General features: G+C 43.8%; 1 protein-coding gene across 1 annotated transcript in view; it reads left to right on the forward strand.

The window, feature by feature from the left end:
• LOC143011244 (5-hydroxytryptamine receptor 4) overlaps nucleotides 1-16,406 on the forward strand; it is a 25,071-nt gene extending 8,665 nt beyond the window's left edge. Inside the window, exons 2-7 of the mRNA XM_076164059.1 lie at nucleotides 892-963; nucleotides 1,193-1,375; nucleotides 1,476-1,676; nucleotides 1,779-1,932; nucleotides 2,599-3,269; nucleotides 15,745-16,406. Of these exons, the coding sequence (XP_076020174.1) occupies nucleotides 941-963; nucleotides 1,193-1,375; nucleotides 1,476-1,676; nucleotides 1,779-1,932; nucleotides 2,599-3,269; nucleotides 15,745-15,838 (1,326 nt within the window). The 5' untranslated portion in view covers nucleotides 892-940 and the 3' untranslated portion in view covers nucleotides 15,839-16,406. The remainder of the gene's footprint in view (nucleotides 1-891; nucleotides 964-1,192; nucleotides 1,376-1,475; nucleotides 1,677-1,778; nucleotides 1,933-2,598; nucleotides 3,270-15,744) is intronic.
• Nucleotides 16,407-17,403: the final 997 nt, after the last annotated feature.

Below are 17,403 nucleotides of genomic sequence, written 5' to 3' on the forward strand. Positions count from 1 at the left end.
GTTCTTCTCAATGCAGTGACCGTGACTGACCAGTAAGAGTCACTAGTGCAGCAACAAGTACTAGTTTTTCTGCCGGCTTCCATGGATACGGCCAATTGTGTCAGTTGGCTGCACAACTACGACAAAGGACAAACACATAAGTCAACATACCAAGAGGAAAAGGGGAAATGAAGGATTGACCTCAAACGTCTCATTCCAAGTGCTTGAAAAAAAACAAAGGAAACTGTCTAAATGATTTACAATGTTTAGAGCAAAAGTACAGGTATGTTATCTTTGGTCTTTTATCTCCTGGTTTACGAGCATCACTCGGGACAGAAACCATCTTTCCTGCATCCTGACACCTAAAGACGTCCCAGCAGTCAATCAGTCTGCACAGCCTCATTTCACCTTCTTAGCTCTTTCTTTTTCATTCACAATAGTCGCTTTAATTACGATTCTGGTACCAAAAATACTCTGAACAGGTGAGGACAATACACTGCTTTGGATCGGAATGTGTCTCCGTAAGGGAATAAACCCTTTCATTCCTTATCCTGAGGTCCTCATGGAGCTCATTCATCTGCAGCTTTGTCCACCAAACAGGTTTAGTACTTTTTGGGGTCGTTCACAAACCTGTTGTTCAGGTTAGGAAGGAAGGAATTAAGTTCAGACACTGACACTCGTGCAGTGGATGACTTGACCTTTGACCTTGCTTGTAGGCTCTTCTGGGAGTCTCTCAAGCATTGTTATTGCTTTACAAATGCGCTCATGGAATCTGGCAGAGACCGCTGCTGCCTGCTGAAGCCTGTTGAAGTGATAAATGACAAATGTTTTTCAAGCAATGATCCAGTTTGTTAGAATACAATTGTGTGACATCTTTGCTTCGTGTGCGTGTGTGTGTGTGTGTGTCCATAGGGCCAGAGCGTGGGGTGATGAGGACTGATCTCCATGCAGACGACCAGTGATGGCCACAGCATCACCTCAACAGTAAGCAGCAATGTTAAAATGTTAAAATCCTTGTAGCAGTAAATATTAATTCATTCTAAACTGTAAACACGCAGCTGGACCCATTTTAACATTATGAGGTGGCTGTTTTCTTCATTTTTAAACATTATTTGCATTTTTAAACATTGAAAAATCAGGGATGATGATGGTGATGATGATGATGATGATGATGATGATGATGATGAATGACTTCTCTGTGGCTGGTGTGCAGTTTGTTGGATGACGCATTAAACTCGGGGCAGCAGCAGCAGCAGCAGGAGCAGGAGCAAGAGCAGCAAGTCCTGCTCTCACTGGAGAAGATCATCCTCACCGTCTTCCTCTCCATCATCATCATCATGACGGTGTTTGGCAACCTGCTGGTCATGGTGGCGCTCTGCAAGGACCGACATCTACGGTGCGTCCGCTGACTCTGACGCCGCCTGAAGGAGCTGAGGTGGGACACAAACAACGTCTGTCTGCATTTCTCGCTTCTTCTTCTTCTTCTCTCACTGCAGGAAGAAGAAGACAAACTACTTCATAGTGTCTCTGGCATTCGCCGACTTGCTGGTCGCACTGGTTGTGATGCCGTTTGCGGCCATCGAGCTGACCACCGGCGAGTGGCGTTACGGAGAGATCTTCTGCTTGGTCCGCACGTCTCTGGACGTCCTGCTGACCACGGCGTCCATCCTTCACCTCTGCTGCATCGCACTGGACAGGTGTGTGTTTGCTGTGATGTTGTGTTTTGTTGTAATACTGCCTTAGTTAAGAAATACAAACTCATCCTTCCAGTGTGTGTGTGTGTGTTTGTGTGTGTGCAGGTACTACGCTATCTGCTGCCAGCCTCTGGTCTACAGACACAAAATGACTCCGGTCAGAGTGGCGGCGATGCTCGGCGGCTGCTGGCTCATTCCCACCTTCATCTCCTTCCTGCCCATCATGCAAAGCTGGAACGCCATCGGCATCGAAGACATCGTAAGTCCTCTGTCAACGAGATCGGAATACCAAAATCTCTCTCTCTAATCGTCTTAATATCCATTTAGAATTCCTGTCTGGTTTCAATATAAAGTGAGAAACATAAATCCCAGCAGCTTGGGCCGCCTCCATACATTCCTTTACACTCGACCCACAATTCCAGTCCCCAGCGGAGGATTTCTAGCTGCGAGCAAGTCGGTGTTTAAGCATTTCAGTTTTATCTCAACCAACCAACTGCTCCCAGTTTATCATTGCTGAGATCATGACACACTTTTTGTTTGAGTTTTTGCCCTTTTAGCGGCCGTTTGTCACTGTCAGCCTGAGGGGAGAAACTAAGGGATGCTGTAATGGTGAATATCTGCTGTATTCCTGCTTTCCCCCCAAAAAAGGAATTCTTTGAAATCCAAACTTCGTCTCGCTCCAGCTTTCCTCTTTCCTGTCTACATGTTGAGCAATGCAACTGGCTCAGGCCTGGTGAGCTTTAGGATAGAGGATCTGGATCCACCAGGTGTTTTTAGACAATTATGTTTAAATATCACAGTTTTAAACGAGGTTGTCTGGATTTTTTTGTGCCCAAATCAGCGCCTGCTTGGTTTGTGTGAAGAAATGAGACAGTTTAGGGATTTGAACCTGTTCTGCACTTGTTGTGTTCCGTGTCTCTCCCAGATTGAAGAGCGGCGAGCGTCTGCAGGAGCCGCTAACGACACCAGCTGCGTCTTCCTGGTCAACCGGCCGTACGCTCTGATCTGCTCCGCCGTGGCCTTCTACGTCCCTTTGGCGCTCATGGTCCTGGCCTACCAACGCATCTACGTCACCGCCATGACCCACGCCAGGCAGATCGAGACCCTGCAGCGCGCCGGCTCTGCCCCCGTCTCCGGCTCGGCTCCGGTCGCCATGGCGAGGGCCTCCACCGCCTCGGACCCCTCTGAGCACTACCGCCTGAAGACCACCGTCGGCTCCTCCTCCTCTCCCTCTGAGCATCATCCCATCGCTTCCAGCCGGATGCGCGTGGAGACCAAGGCGGCAAAGACTCTGGCGATAATCATGGGCTGTTTCTGCCTGTGTTGGGCCCCGTTCTTCATCACTAACGTGGTGGACCCCTTCATCCATTACTCAGTGCCCTGGCAGCTGTGGACGGCCTGGCTGTGGCTGGGCTACATTAACTCGGGGCTGAACCCGTTTCTGTACGCCTTCCTGAACCGGGCCTTTCGCAGGGCCTTTCTGGTGATACTCTGCTGCGGCGATGAACGTTACGCGCGGCACGGGAGCTACTCTTACGGACACACCCAGAGAGCGTGCTCGGCTGTGTCGGTCAACGGGACGTCTATGGCGCTGAGGTAAAAGCGCGGCATGGGACAAGAGGTGTGTGTGTGTGTGTGTGTGCGTTTATGTGGGAGGAAGTGAAGAAAGTGTGTTTGCATGAACTGTGTGTGGTTGTGTCGCTCTGTGGTTTGTGTTGTCTTCCCTGAGTCCCATCAGGCTCTTCCTGATTGGACATCAAGGCTTAGATCTGTCTGAGGGACGCGACCACATCACCTCCGATGAGAACATTTAGTTATGAATACGTCTGTTGTGTATTTGTGTGTCTGTGTCACACCTCACAGCAGAATCATTCTTATAGATGCGGCGCAAATTTGGCAACACGAAATCAGATTGTAACAGATTTTGAGACATGCCCCATGTATGTAGAATGACTTTAATACCTGTGAGTGTGATTTGACATGATTCTGTTCAGGCTGGGAGAACTCAGTATTAGAATGTCTGTAATTTTCTAAATCTCCTTTGCAACCTCACCTCAGCTGCGATGAGACGTGACGACAAACCACAGCGCCAGAATCAGACTTTTCACTTTGAAGCGGTTAATCAAGGCTGGAATAGAACTCGTAAACGCCGACGGGAGACGAGGAAAAAGGTTGGACAGGGAACAAAGCCATGAATCGAGCGCGTTTTGACTCTGATGATCTCTTCCGATGTTTAAGGAATCTCAAGTGCTTTTCTGTAGCTGGAGTGGAATGATTTCACCTCCTCAGGCTTTAGTTGATTAGACAACCTGAGTGACATACGGGTGAAGAGGCTTCACTCCAAATAAAAGCGCCGACACCTACGTGCTCTTCTAGAATATTCACGGGCATGAAAGTAAACAGCTTCACGTGTTGCTGTTGCAGCTCTGAGTCACGATGGAGCGCCCATGGACTTCAGGAGGGTTCGCTTCTTTATTACGGCATGAATCCTTTAAGTTGAATTATACTAATAATATATCAGGTCCCATGGGTGCTCCTCTTATATATGGAGGGCTGTTGTTGACGTTAATGTCGGTGATTTAGGTGAGTGCATTGTTTGTGCTCTCGGCCCCTGTGGAGTGGAGAGGATGATGGAGGAGGTGACCTCCCTATGTCTGCACTGTTTAACTTGTAACAAAAGCACTTCACTGCTGGAGAGCGCGCACACACACACACACACACACACACACACACACACACACACAAACTGAAAAAGTCACTCATATAAAACAAAACAGAATAAAGTGATGTGAATCAGGCGACACAGAACACAAACGCTGCTGTATACGTTCACCCGAACCTTCACATGTACACATTAAACACACGTACGATCTGTGAAGAGATTTCAGTGTCCTCTTCTCTTGTTCTATAGTGTGTGTGTGTGTGTATGTGTGTGTGTGTGTGTGTGTGTGTGTGTGTGTGTGTCTGTGTATGTGTATGTGTCTGTATCTGTGTCCGTGGTATTGTTATTGTTGGACAGAAACCTCACACACACCATGTGGGGAACCAAACAAGTGATCAACAACATGAAACTTTTATTTTAGGGGTTAAACGCAGGATTGTTAAGAATTGACGCATAGATCCTGTTGTTACAATGTGTGTGTGTGTGTGTGTGCGTGTGTTTCCATTCCTATTCCCATTTAATGATGAAGACCATTCTCACTGAGCTGATTTAGGAGTTGCTTCACTGTTTCGTATGTGTGTGTGCTAATCGGATAACACAGCTGTCACGTTTATAAATGTGTGTTAGGCATGCGTAAGAGTGTGTGTGTGTGCGTCTGTAGGAAACAGAAATGAAAACAGTCGTCACTCCAATCTGATGTCCTCTCTTAAAATGTGGCTCAGACACAAAGCAGACTCGCGTAATCAGATTTCATCGGCAGGATCCTGGAAACTCGCAGCAGAAATTACTGATGAAATGTTTCAAATGATTCTGTCAGAAAGCTCCGGGCGTGTGTGTGTGTGCGTGTGTGTGTGTGTGTGTGTGTGTGTGTGTGTGTGTGTGTGTGTGTGTGTGTGTGTGTGTGTGTGTGTGTGTGTGTCTGTGATGTATTTTTCAACCATAAACAAGTGTCTACTGTCCTCGCTCTGCCTGCACATGTTGCATCCGCTGCACTGTTTTAAAACACACAAGCCAAGTTTTCTCCCTAACAGTCAAAATGAACCAGTATGAAGCTGAATGTGAACTTTACACTGCTACTGCTCAAAGAACAGACAGTAACCCAGTGATTGATTCTGTAGGGTAAAGGGTTTGGACTGTAAATGATGCACGTTCGCTCTTTTCTTTTTAAGTACAAATTTCACTTAGTGTGAACCGGGCTCTCTGCTCGCCTCGTGTCATTTGATTCTCTTCCTCGTCTCGCCTCCTTCAGAGCAGCTGGCACCAGTAATTAAAACAATGTGGGCTGAATGTGTGAACTTCATCTGAGGTATGTAAGGCAGCGACTTAAAGCCTCATTTAAGAGCATCAAATGATTCTAATCTGCCACGCATGAAACCATCAAACCCAGAAGGACAAATACTACTTTGATACCGTCTGCATATTTCCTGTTCTACTGAGCTCATTCTGGCACTCAGCATCGCATATAATGCATCTGTCGAATGCCTTTATAAAGCTATAAAGGCTCCTGTTTAAGTTCAGGTCAAAGTTAAAGTCCACCAGATGGTTGGTTGCTGGTTACCATGGCAACCAGGGATTTCCGTAGATATTATTACAAAGTATGATGTATTGTGCGTGTGAAATACAGTTTACAGATAAATAGATAATCTCTTTGTTCGTAAAAGCAACAACGTTCGTCAACACGAAGAACAGCCAAGATAAATTAGCCACTGTTTCAACGCGGAATGCTAACAAGCCGTTAATGTGAGGCAGGAGGCAAATCTTTGAGCGGTGAATGAAACAACAAACTACAACTCAGAGAGAGAGAGAGAGAGAGAGAGAGAGAGAGAGAGAGAGAGAGAGAGAGAGTCCCATCAACAGTTTGTGTAACAGTTTATCAGGAGGAGTGATCGCTCCGTCCTGACTTCACCTTCACGTTGCCGAAGCCAAATCCTGTCCGAATTGCAGAAGTATGAAGCCAAGTATCACCCACTCCTATCAGCTGCGTTCAGTCCGTGTGGTCGCTACGTGACTCAACTCCCTGGCAACCGCCGCACAAGCGAAGCACAGCTGGTTTCAGTGGAAGGAATACACAGTGAAAACGATTGTACGGTTCTGTTAATACGCCGATGACGCTCTGTAGTACATTAGAGATGAATGAGTAGAATGTGGGACGTTAATCTCCAGCCTGAGGTGCGGATCTAGACCCGAACCAGGCCCACACATTATGGTCCACTCTGTGTGAGTTTTAGGACTTCATGAAGTCACAATTGGATTTCCTATGTGTGTGTGTGTTCATGCGTGTGTGTATGTGTTTGAGAGAGAGAGAGAGAGCTGCAGTACAAAGTGTCTTCTTCTTTCTCTACATCAACATTTTGCATATTTTGTTGCTTAATTGGAGTTCAGTCGGTTCCGTCCTTCATTATGAAAGGTAGCTTCAAATCTGCTGCTCGTACTGTGTGTGTAAGTGTGTGTAACAGCACGAATGAGAAGCAGGTCCCTGGTGATAGAGTTTGGACGGGCAGCAGGCAACCCGGGCCAGAGGAGCGTAAACACTCCAGTCTGTGATTTAGAATGAACCCTGTATGATTTATCATTGTTTGATTGAAGCCTAAAATCCTACAGCTGCTCCTCTCTGCTCCCCCTTGGGCTCCCCTTCCTCTCCCTTCCTCTCACTCTAAATCCTCTCGCTTCTGTCTTGCTGTCGGACTTTTTTTTTTTGGCTTCTTGGTTTACACCTCGAAAACTTTGACTCATAGTTGAGTTTGAGCCTGAACATAAAAGGCTCTCACTTCTAATTAACCGATTAGAATACGACTGCTTGAACATCAGGACATCAGCTGCTTCCTCATCGGGGTTTGGACACTTTTGGTTTGATGCTCTGAACTCGTCTGCGGCTCTAAACGGAACTCATCGCGTCTAACTTGCTCCATTTCTCTGTACTAGAAACATATTTGCTGATTCGACATTTAAGGGGTTTTGCTGTTTCAGGTCAAGTTTATTTGTATGGATCAACATCTCATACGACGGCTGTGAGGGCTTTACGGGCTCACCTGTCAATGGCTCCAAGCCCAGGGCAAAGGCTTTGGAGTCTCTCATGAATAACCTCATAATGTAAGGACAAAGTGGAAGATCATCAGCCTCAGATAGGAACGGTCGGTAGGTAGGCGGGACAAAGACGGAACAGGAAGAGACGAAAACAACAACCGAGTCCTGAGGCCTGGAAGAGGATCTCAGCTGCTATGTGAATGATGTCGCTCACATAGCAGCTCAGATGATGAAGCGTTAGATCCCCTTATTGACCTTGTTGGCACTGGACGACCTCATAACCTACCTCTGATTTTGCAGACCAAACATTAGCAAAATTATGCCTGATTGAACATAATCACTCTAATTACCTCAACAAAGTACAGCACTAATGTCTCTGCTGTCTGTCATCATCAGACGCCGCCTGATTTCACTCCTTAAACTGTTTGTTTAGTTCGTTTCAGCATTTTCAGCTTTTGTATCACGTCACATAAACTCTGTGTCATCGTAACGTGAAAACAATTATCGCCGCCCCACCGTCTTCACCCTGGGTCACTCTGCGTTATTGTAGCCTGATGTTCTTGGCCGTGAAGCTGTTTGGGTGACAGAGGAGTGGCGATGTGGAGAGTGAGCAAATGGGAAATCATCTAGAGGGAAAATAAAATATAGCAGCACTCCAGCGCTGCCTTTAGGTCATTTTAACCCATTTTTAATTTTTCAATTTGGCTGCAATCATCGTCATATGGCCTGTAGCACATTATCCCTGAAAGACGACGCCACCGTTTATCATCTCACATAAAACGGCGCTGAGAGGAGTTTGAGTAATAATGATGATTGTAGTGGAGGTAATCACAGATTGAGTAGCAGTATTGGTTGGCGTAGTGGTCGTAGTGTTTTTAACAGTAGTAGTGGGTGTAGTGTTATAGTCACAGAGTCATAGTAGCAGATGCGGTGCTACTCACAGTAGTTAGTAGAAGAAGAAGGAAGTTGCTTCAAATGTAGAAGCTGTAACAGTTTCTACTCTCGCTGTAGTGCTGGTACATAAAAGAGATGTTGCAGGTAATAGTTAAAGGTAATAGTGATGTGTGTTTGTATGAATATTAATCACAATATTCACAACTAACTATTGTTGTTGTTTTGTGTTTAATTCATCAGCGAACTCGCTAAATTCAACATTTGCTCCTGTTCAATGCATTGCATAGACAGATCAAGTGTGTGTCATTGTGTGTTGTTATTCTGTGTTCCATCTTTACAATGGTTGTCATGGTTACCAGAATGCTCTTGTCAATTTGTAACTGGGTGAGTTTCTGCTCATACTTGACATTTTTCACAAAGTATGAATGTCTGAGAGAGTGCGACACCACGTCACACACACACACACACACACACACACACACACACACACACACACACACACACACACACACATACACACACACACACAGCAGAGGCTCAGGCTCAGTGGGACATTAAAGTGGCTGCTGAGCGCATTAAGCAGTGCTCATATGAAACTTGGACGCTGCCATGTCTGGATGAGGTTCAGACATTCTTAGGATTTGTTACTTCAATTTGTCTTTGTTGTCGGTGATCATGTGTTTTTACTCTAAATCCTGGCTGCAGAGCAAAATGTCCCCAGATGGACCAAGAGGACATAATTGAGTTCATTTCAGTCCATTTGAGTTCAGATTGGTTCAAGTGGGTTAAATTAAATCTGCTTGGATGGTGTTCTGATTTAGATGAGACTGTATGCCAAACATCAAATACGACTCTACCGCACCTTCTGTCCTCATATAAACTATAAATCCTGTGTGCGTGGGTGTGTGTGTGTAGAATGTGTGTGGTAGATGGCTGCTATACATGTTTTATGTAAAAGGCACAGATGGATAAATGGCAGACGACGGGAACGATTCTGTCAAGGAAAAGGAAGGAAAATGGAGGAAACGGTTGCGGTCTAATCTGACATCATGTCTCCTACAAATCACATTCATATGCATCTAGTTAGGTTCAATTTAGGGGAACAACAATGCCAGCCAGGGTCGTATCTGCAGATGTCTAATGTAAATGATTAATATTGTGCATTCTTAGTTTCAAAAACAGATCATTAAATATCAGATACAAATTATGAGTATTAATAAGAATAAATAGCAGCAAAGCTCCATTAAACATCAACATGCCATCTGTCCTGTTAATGAGACGGCCTGGTGTTAATGAGGCCTGAAGTCAATGGCTGAAAACACACACACACACACACACACACTGTAGTGACACAAGCAGGTGATGATCTCCTGTTTTAAATAGTAGCTGAATCCTTAGTCGTTTGTTAAGTTGTGCGCCTGCAGCATTGAGTGTGTCCGTGTGACAGCGTGACGTCTCTATAAATGCGTTTCGCCGTCAGCCTTCATCCCTTGTGCTGATGCAGACAGGATGTGCTGCATACTTGATGTATGGCAAATCACGGTAAACTTGATCTTTTTTCTGTGTCATGGGGAAAGGAGGACGCTAATGAAATATGGAGTGAATCCTGTAGAGCGTCCGCACTCATGCAGAGCGTTCCAGAGGAATGTGGTGAAGGTCTGGAAAACTTCCTACTTGTGAATTTGAGCAGGAAGAAGTTCATCGGATTTATGTGAAAACAAGACGGATTGATGTTTGACACAGCACATGATGATGAGGATGATGATGAGGATGATGAGGATGTAATGTTCCCACCTATCTTTGGTGTGTGTAGAGTCCAACCATAGTTAATATGACCTGGTATGAGCACTTGTGAACCCCTGTCTGCTAAAACAGGTTTTATGGCGACTTTCATAGATTACATTCAAATTTGCTCCGTCCAGGTTAATAAAATAAAGTTTCTGCCTGGACAGGATCGGACACTTTGCAGTAAAATGCTAATGAGAAGCAAATTAAATGATTTACACACACACACACACACACTGTAGTGACACAAGCAGGTGATGATCTCCTGTTTTAAATAGTAGCTGAATCCTTAGTCGTTTGTTAAGTTGTGCGCCTGCAGCATTGAGTGTGTCCTTGTGACAGCGTGACGTCTCTATAAATGCGTTTCGCCGTCAGCCTTCATCCCTTGTGCTGATGCAGACAGGATGTGCTGCATACTTGATGTATGGCAAATCACGTTAAACTTGATCTTTTTTCTGTGTCATCGGCCTAAGCGGCTCCCGCAAGTACAGTAGCTTTAGGTCCAAACCTAAAAATACCTCGAGAACCTCGTGAGAAACATGCACTCGGTCAGTGGGGAAAGGAGGACGCTAATGAAATATGGAGTGAATCCTGTAGAGCGTCCGCACTCATGCAGAGCGTTCCAGGGGAATGTGGTGAAGGTCTGGAAAACTTCCTACTTGTGAATTTGAGCAGGAAGAAGTTCATCGGATTTATGTGAAAACAAGACGGATTGATGTTTGACACAGCACATGATGATGAGGATGATGATGAGGATGATGAGGATGTAATGTTCCCACCTATCTTTGGTGTGTGTAGAGTCCAACCATAGTTAATATGACCTGGTATGAGCACTTGTGAACCCCTGTCTGCTAAAACAGGTTTTATGGCGACTTTCATAGATTACATTCAAATTTGCTCCGTCCAGGTTAATAAAATAAAGTTTCTGCCTGGACAGGATCGGACACTTTGCAGTAAAATGCTAATGAGAAGCAAATTAAATGATTTACACACACACACACACACACAGGAGATAAAGACAGAGAGAGAGAGAGAGAGATGTAAACACACACAGTCTGAAATAGCACAGCAGCGTCTCACTATCAGGTCGTGCATCTCTGAGCAGTTGGAGTTCAGGAAGTGAGTGAAGAGGAGCAGCAGGTCCACAAACTTCGACTGCTTCAATCATTTTTATTCTCTGTCCAAACTTCCCCTGAGCGATCAAGACACCAGAGCGGAATGGCGATGTGGAGCAAAATAAATCATAAATATAATAAGAACATGGTAGTTTACTTACTAAGTTCCTTTCATGATCTTTTGTACTGTCAAAAGGAATCTCAAACCTTTGCACTCTTTTGTTTTGCAAGCGGAGCCGATCTCAGCGTTCAGCCTCTGCAGACTCTCACACCTACGTGTAATTTTCCAGTTTCCAGTTCACCTGAAGCTGCACCTCCAGTCTGCCGGGCCTGTGGGAGGAAACCCACGCTGTAATGTTCCCGACACTCCAGACTCCCTCAGCGCAGGAGTCATGTGAGGTTTATCCCTCTGTGTTATTACAGGAGCGCGGCGCTTTGTGCCCCGGCCCAGTGGCAACTGCTGGGGGAAAAAAATGTTTCCTGTAGTGTTTCATTCTGTTTGTTCTCCGGAAAAATGATGGGGCTCTTCAATTTGAAATGACTTTGGGGATGAAAATAACGTCTACCCTCAACTCCCACCAAAACAACTCAAACCGGATGAGAGCTGCAGATCTCCCGTTTGCAACCAGAGGCCAAATACGTTTCAGGTAGGAGGCGGGAATTTACACGGTTTGTTACGGTGGAAAGCAGAAGTCAAATTGTTTTTCGGACATTTGAGTAACTGGAACATTACATCCACAAAAACAAATGAACTCTTAACTGAATCGGAATGTTTTTTCCGTGCAAATAAAATCCTCCAGAGGACTGACGCATCCTGACCTTTGCTGAAATTTGGCCTCCTTGTCCTGTTTCCGTTTTGTATATATGTATGTGTGCATGTGTGTGTGTGAGTTTGTGTCCCATGTTCTGTATTCCGGAGTTTTCCTCTGGGAAAAGACCCGACTCGGTTATCTCCCGTCTTTATCGGCGCACAGCGGAGAGATAAGAGGGAAATTTGATTATTTAGTGTCCCAGAGAGAAATTAGTGCTTAATTAAAGGAACACAAACGGCTCTTTGTCCCTGGAGAATCGGATCAGACGGTTTATCTTCACTCCAGCAGATTTGTCGTTTTTGGAACAACGATGACTTTGTCTCATATATCATTTTTTTTTAATTTTAGCTCCGCTCACTCAGCCGCTATTTAAACAATGCAGCTTGCATATAGTTTTAGGTAGTGACTGTAAATCTAGTGGATTAAACACGATATCCACAAGGGGGCGACATGAGGGATGAAAGGAATCAAACCCCAAACCACAAACAATCTCACACAAATTTCTCTGCTTTTCCGTCCATCATGCTCTGTTTAGAGGTTACGAGTTGTAAATAAACAAATTCTAATTCCCAACAGATCAGATGTGTCCTCAGAAATGCAGGAAGAAGGTAAACATGCTGTTTTGTCTCAGCGTGGCGTCTCCACATGAGCCCCAGGCCCTCTTTGATGTGCGTTTTGATCAAAAGTTTGAATTTCAGCGAGATTGAAACTGCGCCACGAAGCAAACTAGCAAACACAAAATTAAAACTTATCGATGCAAATTGCAGTTATTTGGGTTAAATACATGAATGTCTGATGTAAACTTGAATGAATAGATCGTTTAAAAAAACAAGTGATGGAACATCGGGGCCTCATGAAACAAAAACTGAAGAAAAAGACATTTGAAATATGCTTTGTGGTTTATGATCAAACAGATTAATTCTCAAATAAGCTAATAGGTTTACATCAGATGAGTATCAGGACATGAAACCAAACATACAGGGGCTCAAACTGTGTCCTCGCTATATTATTGACTTATCTCTTGAAGTACAACATTTTTCTCAAAACATTACATATAATCATAACGTTTCAATTTTGCTCAAAGTATTGTGACTTTATTGTGTAAATATTCCAATTTTATTCTCAAAATCTCTCTCTGTTTTTTGTTCCAGCACTGGTTCTTATATTCTCCCCACAAATTGAACTGTACTTGACTTTGTGAGCCTCTTGGCATCGTCTCTATATGTTATCATGAGACGCAAAACAAAACATGTTATCTGTCAGTTGTGGACAGAATGTACTAATGTGGTATTAATAGAAAACTCAAATCCTTGGTTGAACAGATGTATTGTGGAGTTTCGACTTATATATAGTCTCTACAGAAACAAACCGTCTTCCCATATGTGAAGATTGCCATGATGAAAATCAGAAATAATCTCATTAAAATCCTTTGTGTGTCTCCGTGACCTCTGTGACCTTTTACCAGGCTTCACTTACCCTTAATGTTTTTATTTTTTATGATAATTGACTTGAAAGAATTATGTCTTTGGTCTCACGGGAAAAAAAACTTGGGAGGAAGTTTGCGACAGAATGTTAACTCTGCAGCTTCATAGGACCTAATGCTAACTTGTGGGAAAATTCCATCTTTTACAACTGGGAATGTTGTGTTATGGGACAAATGGAAATGTAATTATTTAATGCTGCAGACGAGACGCCACGCCGTGTTGTTGAAATAGGTGACACCCAAAACTTCAGGGAAGATAAGAGCAGTATATCTGATTAATCTGTTGAATGTGCATGTGTTCCACTGTAATACATCATCTGATACAGTCCAAACATCTGCTTAGGACTCATGGCGTTCGTGTTCTTCTGATGAACACGACCATATATGTCAAGTGACCTCAAACTCACCTGAACGTAAATTAATTTGTGTAGATTAGAAGTATAAACAAGGCTGAGTTTCATCTTTGCTGTCAGATCTGATCAGAGATACGTTTCTTATTTTGGTTGCACACATGACCCCATCTTACACTGCAGGACCAACTGAGTCCAAAGTGGCTGCAGATGTTTGGTGGAAGCCTTAAGAGACTGATGCCAAATGTAAGGAACGATGTATTTGTGGAGGAGGTGAAGCTGGTTTTGATTCCCATCTCTTTAAGAAATCTGCAATAGGATCTAATTCCAGATTATGTCAAAAACTCCCGATGCTCCTTTAATGTGAAACCATCAGAAATCTGACTAGGGGACAAATAGCACGTAAGCAGACAGACAGCAGCCACCATCACTACCTGTCTCACTGATGCTGATGCAAGAAAGTGATCAGAATCCTGGAAATTCATTAATTTGACACATTTACTACTGATCCCTGAACGCAACGCAGGCAGGATCCATATGTGGAGGACGCGTGATGAGACAAAGTAGAGCCACACGTAGACGACCTTCAGTCCGGGTAGTTTGTTTGTCATAAGAGCAAAGTTTGAAGAAGAGAAACTGATCTGTATTCAAAGATGTGATGGATGAAGATGGATGACGTTTTTTCTCAGGGATGAGTGATCTCTGAGTGAGGTCCTGCCCCAGTGGCTGCTGGGAATCTTGTCTGTATTGTGTGTGTGTGTGTGTGTGTGTGTGTGTGTGTGTGTGTGTGTGTGTTTGTGTTTGTGTGACACACTCCTGATATAGGCTGAGCTGTGTTTGGACAGTAAACAGACTCCCTGCAGAGAAAACACACAACACACACACGGGGCAGAAGATACAGAACATTTCTGTTTATCTTTCCTCCCCTCACCCAAGACATGCCTCCACATGGGACTGTGAGGCTGCACGTGTGTGTGTGTATGTGTGTGTGTGTGTGTGTGTGTGTGTGTGTGATTGTAGTCAGTGGAGAGATAACAGCTCGCTATAATCGTGTGAATTTATCCGAATTCCACCCAGGCCTTCGTTCAGGTGTGTGTCAGTGTCTGTGTGTGTGTGTATCTATATGCAGTCTGTACACGGAAACGGCTTGATAACACTATCACACACACACACACACTCACACACACTCAGTTAACACACCAAAACAGCAAGCGTGTGACATTTCTTCCTCTCTGTTGAGTTTTCCCCTCACATCGTTTTAATCTGGATTTGTCTGCTCACGTCTCTCAGAAGCTGTCATCTAGTTTCTCTTCTCCCTCCTCCTCCTCGTCCTCCCCCTCGTCCCTCCTCTCCCCCTGCAGAGGATTTTGTCACCTACTTTCTCGCCCACTTTCTTAATAGCGCCGTTCTTAATTCCTACGTCACAGTCCTCCTCTCTTCTTCGTCCTCCTCCTCTCCTCGTCCTCTCCTCTTCTCCTCCTTTCTTCCTCCTATTTCCCACTGACGCCGTCCCCCTCCTTGTTCCTACCACAGGTGCTATGACACGATTGTTTAAACTGGGACATTTTCAGTCAAACTGCATTCACTTCATTTTAGAATCTGTTTGCTGGACAGATGATTTTTGAAGCATTATGAATTATTTTAGATAGCTCGTTTTGGGGTTTACAATTGTCACTTCCAGGATGGATATATACAAATATACATATAGAGATAAAAAAAATATATATTTTTGTTGAAATAATAAGAACTATATCTCATATGATTTTGTAGATTAAAAGTCTCCTTCTGGTGTATACTTATATATAATAATGTATAATCTCTCTCTCTCTCTCTCTCTCTCTCTCTCTCTCTCTCTCTCTCTCTCTCTCTCTCTCTCTCTCTCTCTCTCTCTCTCTCTCTCTCTCTCTCTCTCTCTCTCTCTCTCTCTCTCTCTCTCTCTCTCTCAGATTGTCCTTCCTTCCAAACCGGAGCTACAGTGATAACGGGCGTACGGTCCTGGCCAACGAGCAGGAGTCCCAGGACTCTCTGGAACCACTATGACCTTTACCAATCACATTGGCCCGATGATGTTGCCTCAGCGGCGCTGTGTGACTACAGACAGTCCACAGTTTGAGAAACCGCTTGGCCTCTGATATTAAGGAAGTTAGCTGACCTGAATCTTAACAGGATATTTGGTTTCTTGAGGCAGCATCATAATGTTTTTGTTTTATTTGGGGTATTTTTGGTACTGTTGTTGCCGCTGCTCATAAGGCTGAAAGCCCAGTTGAACTCTTTTGGACTCTGAGGAGCACATGGCTGTTTAAAAACTGTCAAATTGAATTTTTCATATATTTGTTGTGCACACGGTAACAATACATTTCCAAGTTTGTGGCCATTTAGCTTGGTCCATTTGCTGGAAGATCTGCCTTTTGTTTGGAAAGTTACTGGGAGTAACTGGGAAACCTGCAGTCTTAGATCCACAAATCTCAGCGAATCACACCGGACCTCAAGCAGGATTCATCAAAGTGACTGCAGAATGAGGCCTCTTCTGCTTCTCTTTTAATGGTGTTCTATAATATCTGAGAGCTGCTTTGCTTTGATGCCATGTTGAGATTAAAATGCAGTTTTGCAGCGGGTTGTACCATAATTTGTACTTTTTAACATTTTACAGCATTGTATTTGGCTGGAAGTAAAAGTGTTTTGTTTTCTTATGTCTCTACTTTGTATTACATTTTTTTTTTTAAACGGTTAACACAACAAGAAGCTACACCAAAGACTGAGGATGTTTGAAGAGAAAAGTGCAGTTTGTGATGAATCGCAGCATCGGGAAAATTGTCGATGAAACACTAAATGTCTTTATCCAGAAAAGCATTGTTGCACTTTTCTTCTAAGGGTTGAACATTTCAATTCTGCTCACCTACGGTCATTTACACGCACATTAAAACTTCGATCAGGCTATGATTAAGACAATAAAGTTATAAATCCTTTTGAAATGTCATGCCACAACGCAAGATTATGCCATTGGAGATCAATTTAGAATCAATCTATGTACATACATTTCACAAGTAAACCGCCTCCACATGCATTTCCTTATACTGGGATTAAGCAACAAATCTACTACAGGTCAGAGAACAGAGGAATTAATTCTTTTAATTCCATTTGTGTATACGCCTTACTTACATTTTTGCCTTAATAGCAGCAGAGTACTGAGTGCATGTAAATGTAGTGGCTGACATGTTGCGTTGTAGGTGAAAGTTTTGGCTGCTAGATGGCAGCAGAAGCAGGATTTATAACCTGTTTTTAATCACATCATCTTTTTAGACAATAAGAGCAACATGCTGGAAATGACATTACCATATGTACAAAAACTACACTGCTATATAACCTACATTTTACTTTTTGTAAATTATTTAAGTGAATATGCTTTAAAAGGATTGAAGATGCAAACACAGAAGGTGTTTATGAAAACGTAATGTTTGATTCCTCACGGGGAGACAGTTACGTAATGTGACAGTAAACAGTCTAGACATAAAAACATTGTGTATGAACAGAAGCTGAGGCCATCAGCACCGCGGTCACTATAACAAATGAAATACTATGGAGTGATTCCTTCATTATGCTGCTTG

Source organism: Genypterus blacodes, unplaced genomic scaffold (genome assembly GCF_046128005.1).
Source record: "Genypterus blacodes isolate CSIRO-AG114 ecotype Tasmania unplaced genomic scaffold, CSIRO-AGI_Gbla_v1 ptg000133l_1, whole genome shotgun sequence".
NCBI classification, from domain to species: domain Eukaryota; kingdom Metazoa; phylum Chordata; class Actinopteri; order Ophidiiformes; family Ophidiidae; genus Genypterus; species Genypterus blacodes.